At 35.8% G+C, this 17,784-nt stretch overlaps 1 protein-coding gene across 1 annotated transcript; it reads right to left on the bottom strand.

Annotated features, from left to right (window-relative positions):
- Positions 1-565: 565 nt before the first annotated feature.
- LOC104535657 (connector enhancer of kinase suppressor of ras 2-like) lies at positions 566-16,054 on the bottom strand (the record flags this gene model as incomplete). Its single annotated transcript, XM_010194442.1, has 7 exons — positions 566-1,413; positions 1,903-2,102; positions 2,428-2,935; positions 4,350-4,450; positions 5,190-5,260; positions 15,420-15,491; positions 16,017-16,054. Coding segments are annotated over 7 exons (1,206 nt in total), but the record flags the coding sequence as incomplete, so codon positions are not given.
- Between the last annotated feature and the right edge of the window lie 1,730 nt (positions 16,055-17,784).

Here is a 17,784-nt window from a genome sequence, read left to right as displayed (position 1 = left end):
ACAAGTATTTTCTCCAAAATCTGATTCTTAGAAATCATTCTCATTCAGGCAAGGAAGTGAAATACACTATGTGACTTGTGTGTCTTCCCAAACCAATCCATACAGATTGGTTTTTGAATGATGTATTTTATAACTTCACCCACTTGCTAATGTACTACCAACAGTTAAAAATTATTGCCAGACATTACATAATTGTGAAGAATTTACTCAGCTCTAGATGTCAGTCTATTACAGAATGTAATTGATTAGTTCAGGATTTTTTTAAACTTAATCCTCCTCCTTGAAGCCTGCCTTTTTAATTTTGTGACTCACAGTCATGTGTCACTTAAATTCACAGTGAAGAAACTATGAAAACCTGCAATGTGTGTACCATATTCAGCGCAGATGTTTTTCTTTCACCATGAAATACTTCAAATTATATTAAAATCAGTTTAAGTTGCAGCATTTGTGAACAACCAATATTGTTCTACTCGTATCTTAACCTCTGTGCCATACCTGCTTGCTTATCCTCATTCCTTTTAAAGGCAGGCACAGTATGTTACAAGCACAGTATCTAAATGGCATGTACAATATGCCCATAGGGCCAGACTGGGATCTATTTACTAGATGTACAGTGTACATTTTAAGGCACACTATAGGGATTGAGTTTACATTTTGATAACTCTGTCCTTTTATTTGCAAAGATGGTCACTACCTGGAAATGTTGCAAAAATAAATGTTCATCTCTAAGAGTCGCCAATGTGTTTATGTTTTAATTTTATATTTTTCTCAAGAAAAAATGTGTGAGAATGTAAACTTTAGGGCATTTTCAAAGTAAATATCAACTACCATGTTACATTTTATATACATAGATATGTCTTCATATATATCTAAATATATAAAATGATTGTAGGATCTCATAATACAAGCTTAGTTTTAGTACAGTACTTTAAATATCCTGGTATTTATTTTCAGTTACACTTCTGCACTGCTTCTTTCTAATGCAGAGCTTGATACGGACATCGGTTGATAACAGCAAACAGAAGAATTCATAAAGCATATTATTGTCTTATCATGCAATGTAGTAGGCATCCTGTGGCACTATTCTCTTATCCAACTTATTTACAGTACTGCTGAGTACATTGTCAATAAATACTACAGTGTTTGTCTTATTCGATTTTTCATGGCACCCAGCAATTATTCAGGATGTGAGTCCTGTCACACATGAGTTTCAATGAATGAGTGTGTATGTGTCAGCATTGGTGCTGAGGTTGCAAGTTCAGAGGCTCCGTTTTGAGATTTCACAGCAGCACTGTACTCACAAATGTCCAGGAAAAACTCATAGTTCTTTAGTTTCCAATCTTTAAACTTCTTTGATGTTAAGTTGGGATCATCCAGAAGGCTGTTGATAACTGTGAGGTCCCCTTCCTTTGCCTATCAAATTTCAGAAAGACACAGTACATGTAAAAATGAAATTTATGCTACATTTTGTATTTCAGCATTTTAATTCTTCTTTCATTTTGATGCAAGCTGCTAGGGAAACTTCTATGGACACCTGGATCTTTTACCTATATGCAGGAACTATTACAGCTTAAACTGTTTGACAGCTCAGTCCTTGACACTTTCTATTGTTTCTATTTCTATTACTATCTCTATCCTTGACACTTTTGATCTTTTGAGGTCCCTTCCAATCCCTAACGTTCTGTGATTCTGTGATTCTGTGTGATTCTACAACATGCCTACAAAGAGTGCCAAACGATTTTTTTTTCCTTAAGCTGGAACTCATTTGCTTTCAAGTATTTTTAGTTTCTTTAGAACATAAATCTAAAGCTACAAAGAAAGCTTCATGCATGGAAAACATTAAGAGATTATACTTTTACCAGTTTATATTGCTTATACACAGAATTAATGATAAAGCCTTACTTTTAAAGTGCTCTTGAGAACTCTGATGTGGTGAAGCTTTTCATTGATGACTGGATCATTACATCGCTTTACAAAAGACTTGCGGAACTCCTGCTTGGTGGAAGGACGCTGCTCTCCAAAAGCTGACAAACTAGCTTGTTCCAGAGATTTGTATAGCTCTTGTAGACCATCTGTATTTTCTCCAATTTCTTTTACGTTTTCTGAAAGAAAATAAAGTAACAACAGATCTAATAATTCAGATGAATTCTCTAAAACCAGCAAGCACTACTGCAAATTCATGTATAAAGTAACCCTATAACACAATCTTCAAATTTTTGTTTTGATAAAACAAGAACATTTTGATCAGCTCCAAAGCTACATTCTTAGCACTACATCCAAGCATTTTAAGTGCAAGCTCCTATCTAGTGTCTGTTGAATTTACCCACATAGAACAGTTCAACCACAAAAACCTTGCTGAGAATAATGGCAATATTGGTCTCACTTTCAGTGGCAGTAAAGAGGATCAGAACATCTCCAAAAGCGTACCTTCTGCACAGAAACTGTTATGCCTTCTGATAGGGACTTTCTCTTCCAGCTTGTCGTCTGTTCCTTCTATGGACTTTACACGTCCCTTACCCCTCACATCTCTGTTTCGGGGAAGGCTTTGACTGCGTTGCTTCTGCGGCCTGCTATGAGCGCTATGTCCCCTCTGACATTCCACCAAAGGAAAAGGCCCATCCTGCTCATAATTATGACGCCTTTGCACTGGTAGCGTTGCTTGTCTTCGTTTGTCCGGCGACATTCCAGGCCAGCCACTCACGTACTCTGCATCAGGAGGAACAGTCTGAAGAAAATGGAGCCCTGAACTGGTTAACGGAGTCTCTATCAAATCCTGCCATGAGCGTCTTTCTCGGTAGGGAGGTCTGCATGCTGATGAGTGTGTGCTTCCTGCTACATCTTGTCGAGAATCCTCGGCAGAAGAATGAGAATATGTTGATTCACTTGAAAAGTGTCGACCGTGCGGGGCTTCAGGGAATGGGCTGGAAGAATTCACCTGAAAAGATACAAAAGCGTCTGACTATAAGACAATGTTTTGAACAGACCCAAGGAAATTACTATAGTGTAGAACATTACATGATATATACTAATAAAATGGACTGATGTGCGTATTTTGATATGTCATAACATGAACCTCTGTAAACAGAACATAACTAGCAGTGAGATCTTTTATGTTTTACGTTTTAACCACTCCCTATTCTTGTTTTGCACATTCTCTGCCCACGAGCAATTTCTGCTGGAAAGAACAGTACAATACTGGTACAGGTTTCCTGAAGACCTGTCCAGTTTACACACAATTCAGCAGTGTGCTGTGAAGACATGAAAGTCCCCAGAGGAAACCATAATTTAATTTCCTTTCTTGTTTTAGGGGGTAAGTATCCAGCCAAACAGAAAAAAAACAACTTCAGGACCCAGGAAGATTTTTGAATTTTGAGGGACTGCTGAACTTCTCAAATTATTTTAAGTAATTCTGCTGGGTCTGTGTATAATTTTAATTCAAAAACAAAGAGAAAGGCAAAAAAGTGGAAAAACAGAAAGGGAGAGGCTTAACCTGTGTCTCAGTTGATAAAACAGCATCACATGGGTGAAAATCAGTCTGAACTTCACCCATGTGATGCTGTTGTCTCAGTCACTCTTTCTTTGGTTCAGGCTGTGTGTGGATCGTGTCATTCACACTGAAGAAAAATCTGAAAGAAAAATAGAAAACAGTCCTATCTGCACTCAGAAACAGAATAATTATCACAGCCTGTCTATGTTCCATGTAATAGAAATGGTCTTATTTGCTACTAGAGCCTGTTTATAAACAAAATGTTTGGGTTTTTTTACTAGTCTGTACACAATATATTAGGAGTATTTTTATCAGCTACTTAACATCTTATGACACTAACAGAAAGTACTGCACCACTATGAAATTGTACATAATGCTTCATATTGTAAAAAAATGATGTTCTTAGAAAAAGCATTGGTACTAAAACATGATTACTGCATGAATGTGATCTGGTCTTAATCTCTAGCATCCAGTATCCAATATTCATGCTTGAAAAACAATCTCAGTTAATACAAACTCTCCCATCCACCACATCCTTTTCATATTCTGCAATAAAGTCAATGATTGAATATTCTGTTCATACTATTAGGTGTAGTCTCCCAAATCCTACAAAAATGTTGTATTTACAGTCTTGTGACGTATGGTAAGGAGACATTTACCTCTCCTTCCTTTGTACTTGACTTGTTATGGAAACATTCATGTCTCAGCTTCTGAGGAACAGCAGTAATTTCATTCTTACAGTGAGAGCCGTCTTTGTTCTGCCTTTAGGGTAATTAAATATTCCAAAACAAGGAAAATGCAAATCAAGGCACACAGATATTTTTTTGGTGACCTACTGTCAAATGCAATATTTGTAACTCACTGAGGGTGTTCGATGATAGGTGTCACACAGTGCTGAGGAGCCTTCCTGCTTCAGGGTTAAAGAGCCATCGATGTCATCCTGGTCGCTTTCACTCCAGTAATCTGCTAACAAAGCGTTCTGGGTTTCACTCACTGTGTTTTTCCACAAGAAAGCAGGCCCCACATTTTAAAAATATCATTAGCATGCAAAGGTAAAACATTTCACAGTCACCTAGGTGGCTTGGCAGTCACTGAGGAACAGACTTGTGAAAATGTCTGGCATCTGGAATACACAGATATGTGGAAGAACCTTGCGATGTTTGAGGATAGCATTACAGAAAGCGGGTTAGGCACATAACTCCCACTGTACTTAAAAAAGAGCTCCTGGTCACAGACTTTCAAAGAAAAACTTCATTCTAGATGCCAAAGAAGAGCTGAGCTTCAACATTTATTTTAATTATCTTAGCATAATGGGCTCCATGCTGAAAAAGTCAAGGCTGGCACCTGAACTCAGGAGACGCAGAAATGGTTCTGAAGCCCATAGTGACTTGTGTTTGTGGTGTCTTCACTTGCTCTAGGGTGATGAGCATGGGAGATGGCTGTGATCTGGGAGATCATACCTCACCCTGAACCTTGTGTCCTCTTTATCACTTGTTTTAAATGCTTCTTAAAATTAGTACTCGTAGTTTATTTTTTTTTTAGTGGTGGCACTAATAAATAGAGTTCTTCAAGGATATGGATTCTTATGAAAATTGATATTTTAAAAGATATGGCATGTATGTTAATGACATCTCCAACTTTATTTAAATAATGAAGAGATATGTACTCTCTGCTCTCTTAATTATGATCTCTGAAGCATTACCTTCATCTGGATGAATATCCTTGTCATCAGGTGTGTAACCAATTGCTGCAAGACCCAAACGATTCATCCATCTAATAGAACAATAAAAAGTAAGGGAGAGAGATACTTAAAAGGAACATATAGTATAAATGTGAGAACATACGCATTATTAACATTTGGAAAAGTCAGAGACGATGCTTAGTCCAAAAATGGAACACTGTTCAGGCTGTTAAAGTCATGCTTCAGGTGTGTTCAGTGATTAATAATTTTAAGTGAAGGATGTTCTAGTACATGTACAATGCAGATGTACTCCTGGACTTCTGTTCACATCTGCAGGAGCGTGTTTGCCTTGAGGAGTATCGGACTCCTTGCATTTTATTCTGCTGCCTAGAAAACTGAAGAATCATGACATGAATCTTCCTTATGTCCAAAAGAAAACATGAAGCATGCATGCAAATGTGCTAACTTCTGCAATGACTAAAAGAAAATGTGAGAATCGTCCATGTAGAACAGAGAATGTCCAGCTCAGCCTCCACCTTACGCAGAACCAAATCCAAACTGTTTGTGTGGAATGGTTTTCAGAGACATTGTGTAAAGCAGCATATTGCATTCATTCTGATTGCTGCTTCTATTAGTTTCAAGAACTTGCCTGAATTGCCAAAACACTATAAAATAAAATAGAATTATGATAATAATTGTATGAAAACCTGTATTAGGAAATAAGTTGTAGTAAATCTGTATACTCCAAAAGCTAAACCAGACTGTGACAGCATTCCACTGGTTATTTGCTAGTCTAGACTTAGGATGCTGGTGATGTAAATGTTAAGGCTTGCTGAGCTGTGATATCAGTATTATTTTCCTTTGATTTTTTAAATACAGAATCTTAGGTTTCTGAAACCAAACATGGTAAATTGAAAGTATTTCAATATTTGTATTTCACATTGGATGTTCTGGTTTCTCTATTTGTTCTAAAATTAATTATTTGGATCAAAAACAAGATTCTTTTTTCATTAGGAAAATACTATTGTTTATGTTTGAGAAAATACCCTTAGAGTTTTTATATATAAGAGAATTGGATGCTTATACAATATATAATTGAAAGACAGGAAAAAAGGAAATTAACACACAGAGAGAAAAGTCACTTCTTAATGTTCAGCAAATGGAAAATCAAGAATCAGTAAGGAAATATAACTGAAGAAAAAAGCCCTATTAATGGACATCTGTAATGACTAGGATGCATTCTTAAGTATTCTCTTACTCAGTGACTAAATTATTTACTCTGTCATTAATTTCCTAGTATATTGCACCTAATTCTTTTCTAGAAGCAGCTCTTTTTTCTTTTTTAGCATTGCAACATGAAATCTGTCAATAATTATGTTCTTGGTTAATGAATCATATAATGACAAAAACATCGTTAAGATTCTTCAAGAAAAACATTAGTAAACAACACATACTATATCATAAATACAATATATTTGCAGATTAGAACAAGGAAAATATTCAGTGTAATTCTTCCACACTTGTATTACAACATAAAAAAGCTTTTAAGGACATATGCAAATGTATTATTGGTCTAATAGCATAGGATATGGAAGATGGTATACACAGCATGGAGGCAGAAAATGAAGAGTGAACTCCACTAAAAATAGCCCACAGTTCAGCACATATCGATCTCCTGGTCTAAGCAACGCTCAGCATTGCTCAGAGCAATGATCTTAATCTGTAATACTGGATATAACACTGACTCATGATATGGCCTTCAGCAAATCGCTCTACATCTCTCACGACTTTCATAACTATCCAAAGGGGACAACAATATTTACTTCTTACTCACAGGGAATTGTTATAGGGTTTAATTTACTTGCAAATCTGTGAAAATATGAAGAATTGTACAATAATATTGCTTTGCTTTCAGTATTAGAACAGAAGTGAGCAAATTGGAAACAAAAATGGAAATGATGATTAGTTTTTTTCACAAATATCAACTGCAGGGTTTGGACTGCTTAAAGCGACGTTGTTTGTGTCAACATGTCAATAACTCATCTTTATCATGAAGGAAGTAAAATTCAAATGGATTAACAGGTTTATTGAAAAGCTTGTTTTCTACAGTGCTCACCAGCATAATTTCATTCAGCAAATGGCAATGTTGATCACTTGACATTTGCTTCTCTTGAAAGGCATATTCTTTATCGCAGTAATTGAAATGACATCATACCCTTGCTTGTTATTAAGCGTGTGTATTCGCTGTTTTTTCAATAGTTGTTCCTGAATTTCTAAACTCATTAGCATGGAGCAAAATAGTTTTAGTCATAGTTTACCATATGCCTTTGGCAATTAAACAGAATGCCTGAGCAACTTCAACTAAGGTTCTGCTTAAGTACCAATGATAAATTAGGACTCATTACCATGTTCAAAATCAAGACAGACTCATCTGTTTTAGTGGTCAGTGCACAGAAATGTATATTGTCTTGCATTTCTTGCCAAATTGATCTTGTTGCTCATTGTTAATTTGAGGGTTTCAAGTCTTGGAAGCATATATGGATAAAAGGCAAAGTGTTAATACTAAGCTTGAAGCGAACACAGATATTTTTAGTATACACAGAGTATTAGCTTTACTCATATGACCTCAATGTTCAAATCTGGAATTAGCAGAAACCTGTCGTTCTTCTCTAAGACTGCTCAGGTTTTTCCTCTTACAGAGGTTAAGAAGATCCCCAGCCATAGCAACAAGTACCTTCTTCCCCCATTGACCACAATTTAGCTTTTTTGTCAAGACAATGAAAAGCGTTATCTGATGACATTCAGTGGTTTAAAATGATAAAATCTCTTCTGGTAAGAAAAAAAGAATCTCAATCTTAGGTTTTGTGTTTTTATAAAAAGCAAGGGTGAATGTTTTTGAGGTTAATCAGGAGTTGCAGAAGTGCTGAGATTACAGATCCTTTTTCTTACAGTCAAATTTCTTTTTTTTTTCTCCCAAGGAAATGCAAACTCAGTTCAAAAGGCACACTGTAAACTTGATGAATGTACTTGATAAGCAAACCACTGTAATTTTTGTTAAGAAAACAGGCAGTCAAGATTATAAAAAGTTCTCCATGGAAAGCTTGGAAACTCAGCCACTTGTTTCTGAACTCTGCACTGAATGCCTTGTAGGCAAATGTCAGGTTTCAGGAAGGCAATGGGAATGTGTGTCAGGCCTAGAGTCTCTAAGGGATGGATGACTGCATGTTTAACTGAAGGTCATGCAATGCAGGGTGTATGCTACACCTGACAAGCAGCCATAGTGAAAAAACCCCAGGAAATTGTTTGTCTAAGTTGGTTTATATAGCTGTTCCCCTAATAGCTCTTTGAATTTCATGTGCTCACAAAAAGACATGAGATTTTCTGGCAGGTGCATGTACAGCAATGCTACGTGTACATCTTTATACATCTTGGATCCCTAAGGCGTAAAGTTGGGGTCCTCTTTCCCCAAAAAACCCTATCTTTGTTCTTTGATAATTTCAGCAACTCTTTTCTTTTGGTAACTGAAAAATGAAAAGGGCATATTTCACTAAGTTTGAGTCTAGGCCACTCAGTGACCCACAGGGTTTGCATTCTAGATAGAATTTGCTGTGATGCACATAAGATATCCCAAAGATGCTTTGCTACAACATTTTACAAAATCTCTATTAGACATAATATCTAACTTACTGAGGTACATTGTAACAACTTACAAGTGACCAAGAAAAGTATTAATTATTTTTTATTGCCTGTACCTTAATGAACCAAATACAGGGAAAGGTAACCCTCAAATAAACTCATCTAAATACATAAGTAAGCTTTGTACTTTGTCTCAATGGTTTAAATTCTAAATAAATCAGATATGGCTTTAATTAATTCTGTTGATTACAAACAGGCATCTGTTGTCATTGCTTCAGGATAAAATAGGGCTGCATGGTAGAAAGTTAGGTTAAATTTACTGAGATAATTCTGGTTAGTACCGGGGGATTACAGCCCAGGGTCTCTTCTGGGAGTCTGATTCTACCCCAAGGCCTGGAAAGTGATGATTCCAAAGGCACTGAGGGCAGTGATGAACTAAGTAGTTGTGACAATACTCAAATTTGACAATAATCAAAACTTGATACTGAAGAGTGAGTCACGCTTGAAATGCCCTGAATTGTCAGGAGTCAGAAGCCCTTTCTCTTACTGATCATTTAATAAAAACACTGCAGAAATGTTAAAGTGGACCAACCAACCAGAGAAGCAATTTCCTATAGCTTCACTGTCCTACGACACTATATTAAAAACGAGAGTATGCCATGACTCACTGTACAATTGCAGTAAGTTCCTGTTTACTGACTGTTAGAATTTACTCCTGCTGAGTATGGTGATGAGCCCATCCAAGGTCATGTGAGGTTCTGAGGCTGAAGGCAACAACAGTTTTCACAGTGACAGCACACTTCACCCACTTGGCTATTCCTATCTACAGTTCAGAGTAAAATAGCACAAGTGAAAAAAACAAAATGACTTGGACAACCTCAGTTATAATAAATTTGCGAGAAGTATTAAATTTGATGTAGGAGAATAAAAACCAAGTGCAAGAGGTTAAATATTTTGTTAAAAAAAAGCAGCAAGGCTGTTGTTTTTAGGGTTACAGTTTAAAATGTTCCATAAATCCTTGGATAGAGAGTTTCTGTGGTTCAAATAAGTTTTATTTGCTAATATCCTCAATGCTAGATACATTTTTTGCATCTACAAGATTGTTGGTATATAGAAGAAACTATTTAAGTGAAAAAATAAATAAAGGATATATGGATATGTATCAGGATGTATCTTTATCTACACTTGAGATTATCTGATTATCAGAACTAAATTAGGTTATCTTTAAGTCTATTAAAATAAAAATTCCCTTGAACCATTTATTTGATATATAGAATTTATTAAGTGCAATTTCTATTTAATTTCTGATTAAAAACTTTGTCTTATACTTTTTTTAAATCAGTGGGATAATCAGGTTCCAGGATTCACTGTAAAATTCTTTGCAATACAGAATTGTAGTTTAAAATTGATTTTGAACTTATTACACTGGCTTCTTCCTGACCAGTCTTTCTTACTGGACATCTACAAAATCAATATGTCTCCTGCTTTGGTTTATTTTCACTATTTTCTAAGGTTATACAGGTAATATATTCATTTAACCGAATAAAGGCTCCTATAATAGGTATAGCGAAAATGATGCCTCGATTTTCCTCAACACAAAAGGAGCCCAAAACCATACTTGATGTCTCACAGTGAAATATAACACTGAGCAGAGTCTTCTCAATGAGTTCCTCTCTCCAAATATATCAGCTCTCAGCAGCCTGTATTTGTACTATTTTATTTGTCACAGTTACTGGAATTTGTTAAGTAAAATCATTCATGGGGTAAACAGCAAGTACTCTCTGATTTGATAATTTGACATGACTGTTGATCTTGTTTCATGCATTGTCTTCTTGGATTTGTCAGCCTGGAAAAATATGAAAAAAAGCCCCAGAGAGCTTAAGAGTTGACAAGTGAACCGTCACAATTTATGCCCTCTTTGCACGTGCATCTACTTCCTGCACTTAATGGGAATTAAGATTTTTTCTTCGTTAGTCAAATGTGGCTACTGCATTTCGCCCTACTGTAACTTTTTCCTATTGGATTTACCATATCACTGGATAATTCACCAAACTTTCTGGGCATCCACTTAAAGGCAAGTACTAGCTGCTGCTTGCACCTACTGCTTCCTATGCTGATGGTGACATATATGCTTGAGCATGTGCAACCACGCAGTATCCTCCAGACAGTCTTTTTACCATTCTTATTGAAGTACAGGGAAGGGATGAAAAGCTGTAAAAGCGAATCCAAGTCAGGATTTCTTAACATTTAATGCATGCTGTAATTTTACTCAGTTATTCAAGCTCCTACCCTAGCTTTCACCCAATGATTGGCCCAAAAGAAAGCTTTGGAGAAGTGAAACATTATCTATGAGTAAAAGAGCTGAGTTTAGTATGGCCTGAAAAGGTATGGGTGGGGTTTTTTGGGTTTTAGGGGGGAATTATTTTTTTAAGAGATGGGATCATTTACTTATGAAATTATGTAATTCTATTTCCACATACTCTTAACAGAATCAGATCAAATAGGCCAAACCATACTGTCAAAAGCCCAACTTACTTATGTATATTATTTATTTCTATTACAAAAAATGTCAGATTTTGCAGTGTTAACTTAGTATCTCCAGTACGACATCACAATATGTGACCGCAATGCATGTTCATTCATCACGGAGAGGAACAGCTCTGCAATCACAAAATCTTCTATATTAAATGCAGTTGAACTCTGATTCCCAGAAGAACTATACCAATTCACAATGGTATTATTTACAGCAGAATTTTATTAAGTTAATTTTGTATTTTAAACTAGTACAGAAAGCCAATGCAAATCCTAACTTCTGCGCATTAGGGATAAATTCACATCTGAATGCTAATTTGAATTGTGTATTGGATAATTGCAATTGTGTATTGTAAAGTACTTTGAACTCCTCTAGTGTAATGCTATAAGCCAGTGGGGGGAAATGGTAGTTTACAAGTCTTTAGTAAGTAGTCCATAAATTGTAGAAAGGAGGAGTTAGGTGGTTAGCCAAGAAAAGGAGATTTTCAAGACTTACAGCTCTGTACTGGTACTTCCTGGTGCAACATTTTCCCCAGACAGGGCACTCTAACTCTACCACTGCACTGCTCACTCCCACACACATCATGGCTTCACCCAGTCTTTGGGGCCTCCAGCTAACTGTGATCAGAAAATTGTTTCACTTGTGCTGCAACTTGTGAGCTTTTATGTGAGAACAATAAATTAGAGGACTGAAGTGGCCTCGGGCACAGACTATTTTTCCTGGATTTGTAACAAGTTTATAGGGACATAAAGGAAGAAGGGGAAAACCTGCTATTTGTGGTTACTTACAACACCATTGGGAATCTCCATTTCAGGAATTTCTATTTGAAAAGTTCCTTTCATATTCTGCAGAATTACCTCCTTGCTCTTCATCGGATAAGGGAGTAAGAGCTCTTAATAACCTACTTGGTCTGTTTGTTAAAGAAGTGTTAAATTAGGCCAGACAGATCTGACATAATTACTCTCCTGCTCTACTTCTCCAGGAAGAGGGGCAATTTCTAATAGGGGCGTATGTCTGAAAATTTTAGTTGCCAAGACCTTTTCTTTGGTGTTTTCAAACAGTTTCATTTTAAAAGTAAAATTGTGTTAGAATCTTTCAGGTCTTTACTTGGGATAACATTGGAAGTGACCCCTAAAAAATCTATCATCATTCTGTTTCAGTTGATAGCAGATATTTGATACATTTTTTGAATGAATGCAAAAGATTTATGGGAGTTATTAAAATTGCAAAGTTAACCCAGTTATTAAAATCAAATGTGATGAAATTATTCAGCCTAAAACAGGAACTTTTTTTTAATTTAATATTTGGTGTCCATGAGGAGATTGTAAATGCACTGCACACTTCAATCACATGAAAGTTTTAAATAAAGTAGATACTGTAAAACAACTGAATATTAAATTCAATGCTAATTTCTTTAGGAGTATTAAAGCCATAAACAGGTTATGCATGGTATGGTAATAGATGAAGCACTTCTGGGAAATAAGGCCTTTAACAAGCTTGGAGTACCCCGTGACTGTGGCAAGCGAAAGATGAGATCATCAATTTCATTATTAATTCATTTCTAGGAACACAACTATGCTCATGTAAGACCTGACAAAACAGCATGAGCATTAATTTTGCAAACCGAAGTCTGTCTGCACCATGCAACACAGCAGGAAAATTCAGCTTCAACAGAATAACTGTATCTGCTACATACAAATCAATTACTACCCATTGGTGTACAATTCTTTCTACAGTAATGCAGTATTAAAGGCAGATTTGAATATTCTAGAGTGGAAAAAAATATTAAACACTGACTCTGAAGAAAGAAACTGTAAAAACAGCTGTTAAAACAAAAGCTGGTGGTAAGTGCAGTTGAAGAAAGGGTATACATCCCCTACATAGTGAATATAGCAATGCTATCTTCCTCTCCATATTAGAATATCTTTACTTTTCAGCATGAAAGATCTACCCTTATGTCAGCATAGAAAATCCAGTTAAATTTCGTAGCGACAGTAGGAGTGTGTGACACCATGTAGAGTATTTGCCCTATTTCCTCAGATTCCACGGTTAGCAATATGCTGGGAAGACAGAGAGTTGTGAAATTAGTATTTTAAGTGCATTTTTCATCTATGAATCTTCCTTACTCATTTCAAATTTCACACAGGATATCTGGGAGAAGGAATTCCAGGGAGCATGAAAACGCTGCAGGGGATGCCCAGGGCTTTTACAGAACTAGCATAGTAATCCATCATTTAGGTTGGGGAGTGAATGACAATTATTCTACAGGAACGGCATTTCTGAATGGAAAATACTGCAAAAATATTCTTCAAGAGGAATTTCACCCTTTGTCTTCTCCCATGAGAAGCAGACCCAAAAAGCCATGAAAAAAGCCCTCATCAGTTCCAACCTAACGTGGCAGTATGATATGAAAATACAACCTGGCACCTTTCCAACTGTTTCTCCCTATGAAGGCTGTAAACTGACATAAAGGCGACTTCATTGGCTCCTCGGTGTAGAAAAATCAATGCATATTGTAAAAGCAGTTTATTGAATGTATGTCAAGACTTCCGGATTTTCCTTGAGTCAGAACGTTTTATAGTATGGTAGAAAGATATGATCAATGGCACTTCAACAAATCATAGTTATCAAAGTAGATAAAATCAAGGGAGAGACCATGCATAGTTAAAAATAGTAAAACATCCTCATGTCTCATTAGCTACAGTACTAAACTGAACAACAGAACATTATTAACATTGGAAAAAATATTTGCAGCAAATTTATATCCTAAAAATGACAGCTGGCCAGAGTCAGATGCTCCTGAGAGCTGAACCTCGTCATCATCAGTGGATGATGGACTGGCCTGAAATGTTTCAATACAGCCAGTCTTATGCATCAATACAGCCACAGAATACAAATGTTCAATTTAAAAATAATTTTTAGACATTAGTATTCCAAAGAAAAAAGTCCAGCTCTGTCTTGTGGTAGTTGTGTCTTTCTAAGTCTATGAACAGAAAGAATTAACTAAATCTCAAAGTTTCTGCAGTCTACGCCTTGAGAGATTTAAGACTTCAAAGTACTGGAACATTGTCCCATGTGTCCTTGCTTTGTACCTCAGCTGGGAATAAACAGATCACCCAAGTAACAGGAGGAGGTAGAACATTTGACTCTGCCTTTGAGGATCAAAGGTACCGTCTCACCTTTATCTAACCTTTGCCTTCACCACTGAATCACAAAATAGGAGCACAGAGTAATTTAGGTTAGAAGAGATCTCAGGAGGCCGTCTGTTCCCACAGCCCACCCACAGCAGGGCCAGCTTTAATGTTGGGTCAGGTTGTTCAGGGCCTTGTCCAGACAAGCTTTAAATGCCCTCCCAGACATCCAAGGACACTTAAAAACACAGGACAATGCCAACGACTAAACTTTGCTAGCCTCTGGTCCTTGTTGGAACAATGATGCAATGAATATAACTAATCGCTACTGGGTTTTTTTGTTACTGTTGCGGTTCTTTCTTGGGGGAGGAGTGTTTGTTTTTGTTTCTGTTTTTAAATTCTCGCATGAAAAATAAATTAATCTCATTAGTTTAATCCCACCCCTGTTAAAAATGGCTTTTCTCTTTTTTTTTGGTCGTGTCACTTTACTGTGGATTGACAACAGAGCTAACTAAAATATCTTACCCCATCATGTGAGTATGCTCACATGTATACTCACATACTCAAAGTATGAGCTTTGGTACATATGCATATTTTATATATGAGAAATATTAGTATTTCTAGCTTTGAACAACAAAAAAATAAAAATGTTATAAACTTTATGCCCATTAGCAAGCCAAAATTCTAATGAACGTAGGTGCACAACTAACTTTCCTAACACACCTTTACAGAATTGTGTCATGCGGCATGACAGAGAATTCCAGTAAAGTGAGCCACACAATGTAGTGTATGTACTAAAATGAATGGAGGACTAAGTGGACTAAGTAGACTATCAATCAGATTACATCATGCTCCAAGAGTGTATTTCTATGTGAGATGAAATACTGTTTTCAGTTATTGGAGTAGCATGATAATAAACATATAACAAGATAAAGAGGAAACATAACTTACCTATTCATTTCTTCAAGGCAGTCTGTTGCAAAGTAGAAGCTCTTTATTTTGGGGTGGCATGCTTTGAAGGCACTATAAAATAAGCATAAAGAATAAAACAATACTTTTTCTTTCTAAGTTTGTCTACAAATGCACAAGACTGACCTGTTCTATGATTCTTCAACATGTTGCAGGTTTCATAGGGATTCTGAATCTTTGGTCTGAATCGTGATGGATAAACTTACAGATGGATTCCTACTGATCTGATTACATCTACATTTGCAAACCTAACTGGTACTTTGTTAGAATTTCAGAAGACCTTGAATGACTTAGCTTAAATAAATTAATGTTTCTTAAATTTAATGCAATATTTTAAAAATACCTAATTATAATTGTCATTCAATTTGAGCTTAAGAAAAGTATATGGAAAGTTCTAGGGACTATGAGTGGCAGTTTTGTTTTGTTTGGAAATAGATAATAATAAAGGAGTTTCTTAAATAACCTTAACTCTTTAATTTCTAATTTCAGCAATTGCTTTGTCAACTTACTCTAAAACCAAACATATCCCAGGTATTTTTAATCTTAATCTAATATTTATTGCGTTTTTTCTGCAATCACCGTGAGTCATTATTAGCTAATGCTTCTTCATCTGCTACCTAGGAAATAACAGAATTGCCAATATTTAGACTCATTTATTGTTACATTATAGTTCATAGGCAGTTCAGTGTATCTCAATCATTTCTTTTATTGCACAGTCTGTTCACACATATAGCTTTTGATTCAAGAGTTCATAGTTGTAGGTGGTTTTTTTTAGAGCAAAGGTTACTTTATAGAGTGAAGCTCTTTGAAAATTGGCAGTGAAATTAGAAGACACTGGAATGGTTCCAAAAGTGTATCACAACAGGTTTAACTCAATTATTAAAGTCTGTACTGTTTTACTTGTGTAACATATTAGTAGCATAGTATACTATATTCTTGGCTACACTGACCTGAGGTGCTGAATAGTAGCATGACAAAAGGCAGCTGTAAGCCTGACATTGCTCTGTGCATTGCTAATATTCTTGCTCCTTCCTCAAATGTCAATTCCTTCCCCAGCCACTTGGCCAGTGTAGTTCAATTCTGTATCACTGATTTCATGGAACAGGGTTTGATTCTCACTTTAGACCAGCTATAAACAGACATTACTACAGTGCATTGTCATCTATTCAGACTAAATGCATGAGATAATAATAAAAAAATCTTACAGCATGGATGATTATAGTTCACATTAAAATGTTTTTTATTAATGCTTTTATACGGTATAATCCTCAAGCTCTCCTTCAGTTGAGCAGCTAGTTAAAAACTGCTAAGACCAATAATCATACTTTTTTACATTTTTTTTTGGTGTGAATATAAATAAAAGGAGCATTACTGTCAAGGAAACCACAAACTCAGAGCATTAAAAACTATTATTTTGATTAGTTGGCAAATGTTAAAAACCTCACACTGTCATCCGTAACATTTACATTAAAATACTGACATTTATATGATAATTACTAGATGTAAGAATTAGATTAGGAATCATTACACATGGCATTATGAAAAACTGTGATGCAATGTTTCTACTATTAATAGCTCAAATGTAAATGAATGTTTTATTAATTAGTATGATTTTTTGCAGTTTTCAGAGACAAAAATGAAAGCTGGGGAAGCTTCACTTGGACACGCTAATTTTCTTATATATAGATTATTAATAAAAATGCATAGAGTAAGAGGCTTTCCTAACACAAGTTCGACAGAGGAAAGAGGTAACAGCAGAGTGATATTCATGTGCAGTTTCCTTTTTCCTGAAATTAGAAGTATATTAAGGGTAAGTTTACCTTTGCCCAGAGGGTTGTCATAAAATATTTTAATTCCATAAGAGACTTGAGAAGTATTTAAGTACTGTTTTGGCATCTGAACATTGATCATTCAACTGCAGATCCACATCTCCTTATCTACTTGTATTTTGCAAATGAAAATAGCGAGTACCTGGGAAATCCCAAACAGGGAGGAAACTTATCTGATGTCCACTAGATGGCATGCGGTTGTTAATGATGCGCACTGACTTTTAAGATTTTAATGCAAGAGATTTCAATAATTATGTAAGCATAATTTTAAGTATACTCTGATCAAACTTATTATTTATTTACCCAATTAGTATAATATGATTTTAGTGTCAAATATTCTGTCATTCTTAGTCTCCTGCTTCTTAATGGGGAATTTTTTACTCCCCTTATGACAGCTGACTACCAGCAACTCCAACTGCTCTAGCAAAACAGATGAAACCTGTCTGTGAAGAATAAATGTGAAACAGTTTTGCATAGGTATTTATGCACACACATCTATACTAGGGTGGTACATTATA

The sequence above is a fragment of the Mesitornis unicolor genome, unplaced genomic scaffold (genome assembly GCF_000695765.1).
Source record: "Mesitornis unicolor isolate BGI_N332 unplaced genomic scaffold, ASM69576v1 scaffold26181, whole genome shotgun sequence".
Classification (NCBI taxonomy): Eukaryota; Metazoa; Chordata; class Aves; order Mesitornithiformes; family Mesitornithidae; genus Mesitornis; species Mesitornis unicolor.
Note: the sequence above shows the minus strand (reverse complement) of the source record. Positions and strands in the feature narration are given on the sequence as shown.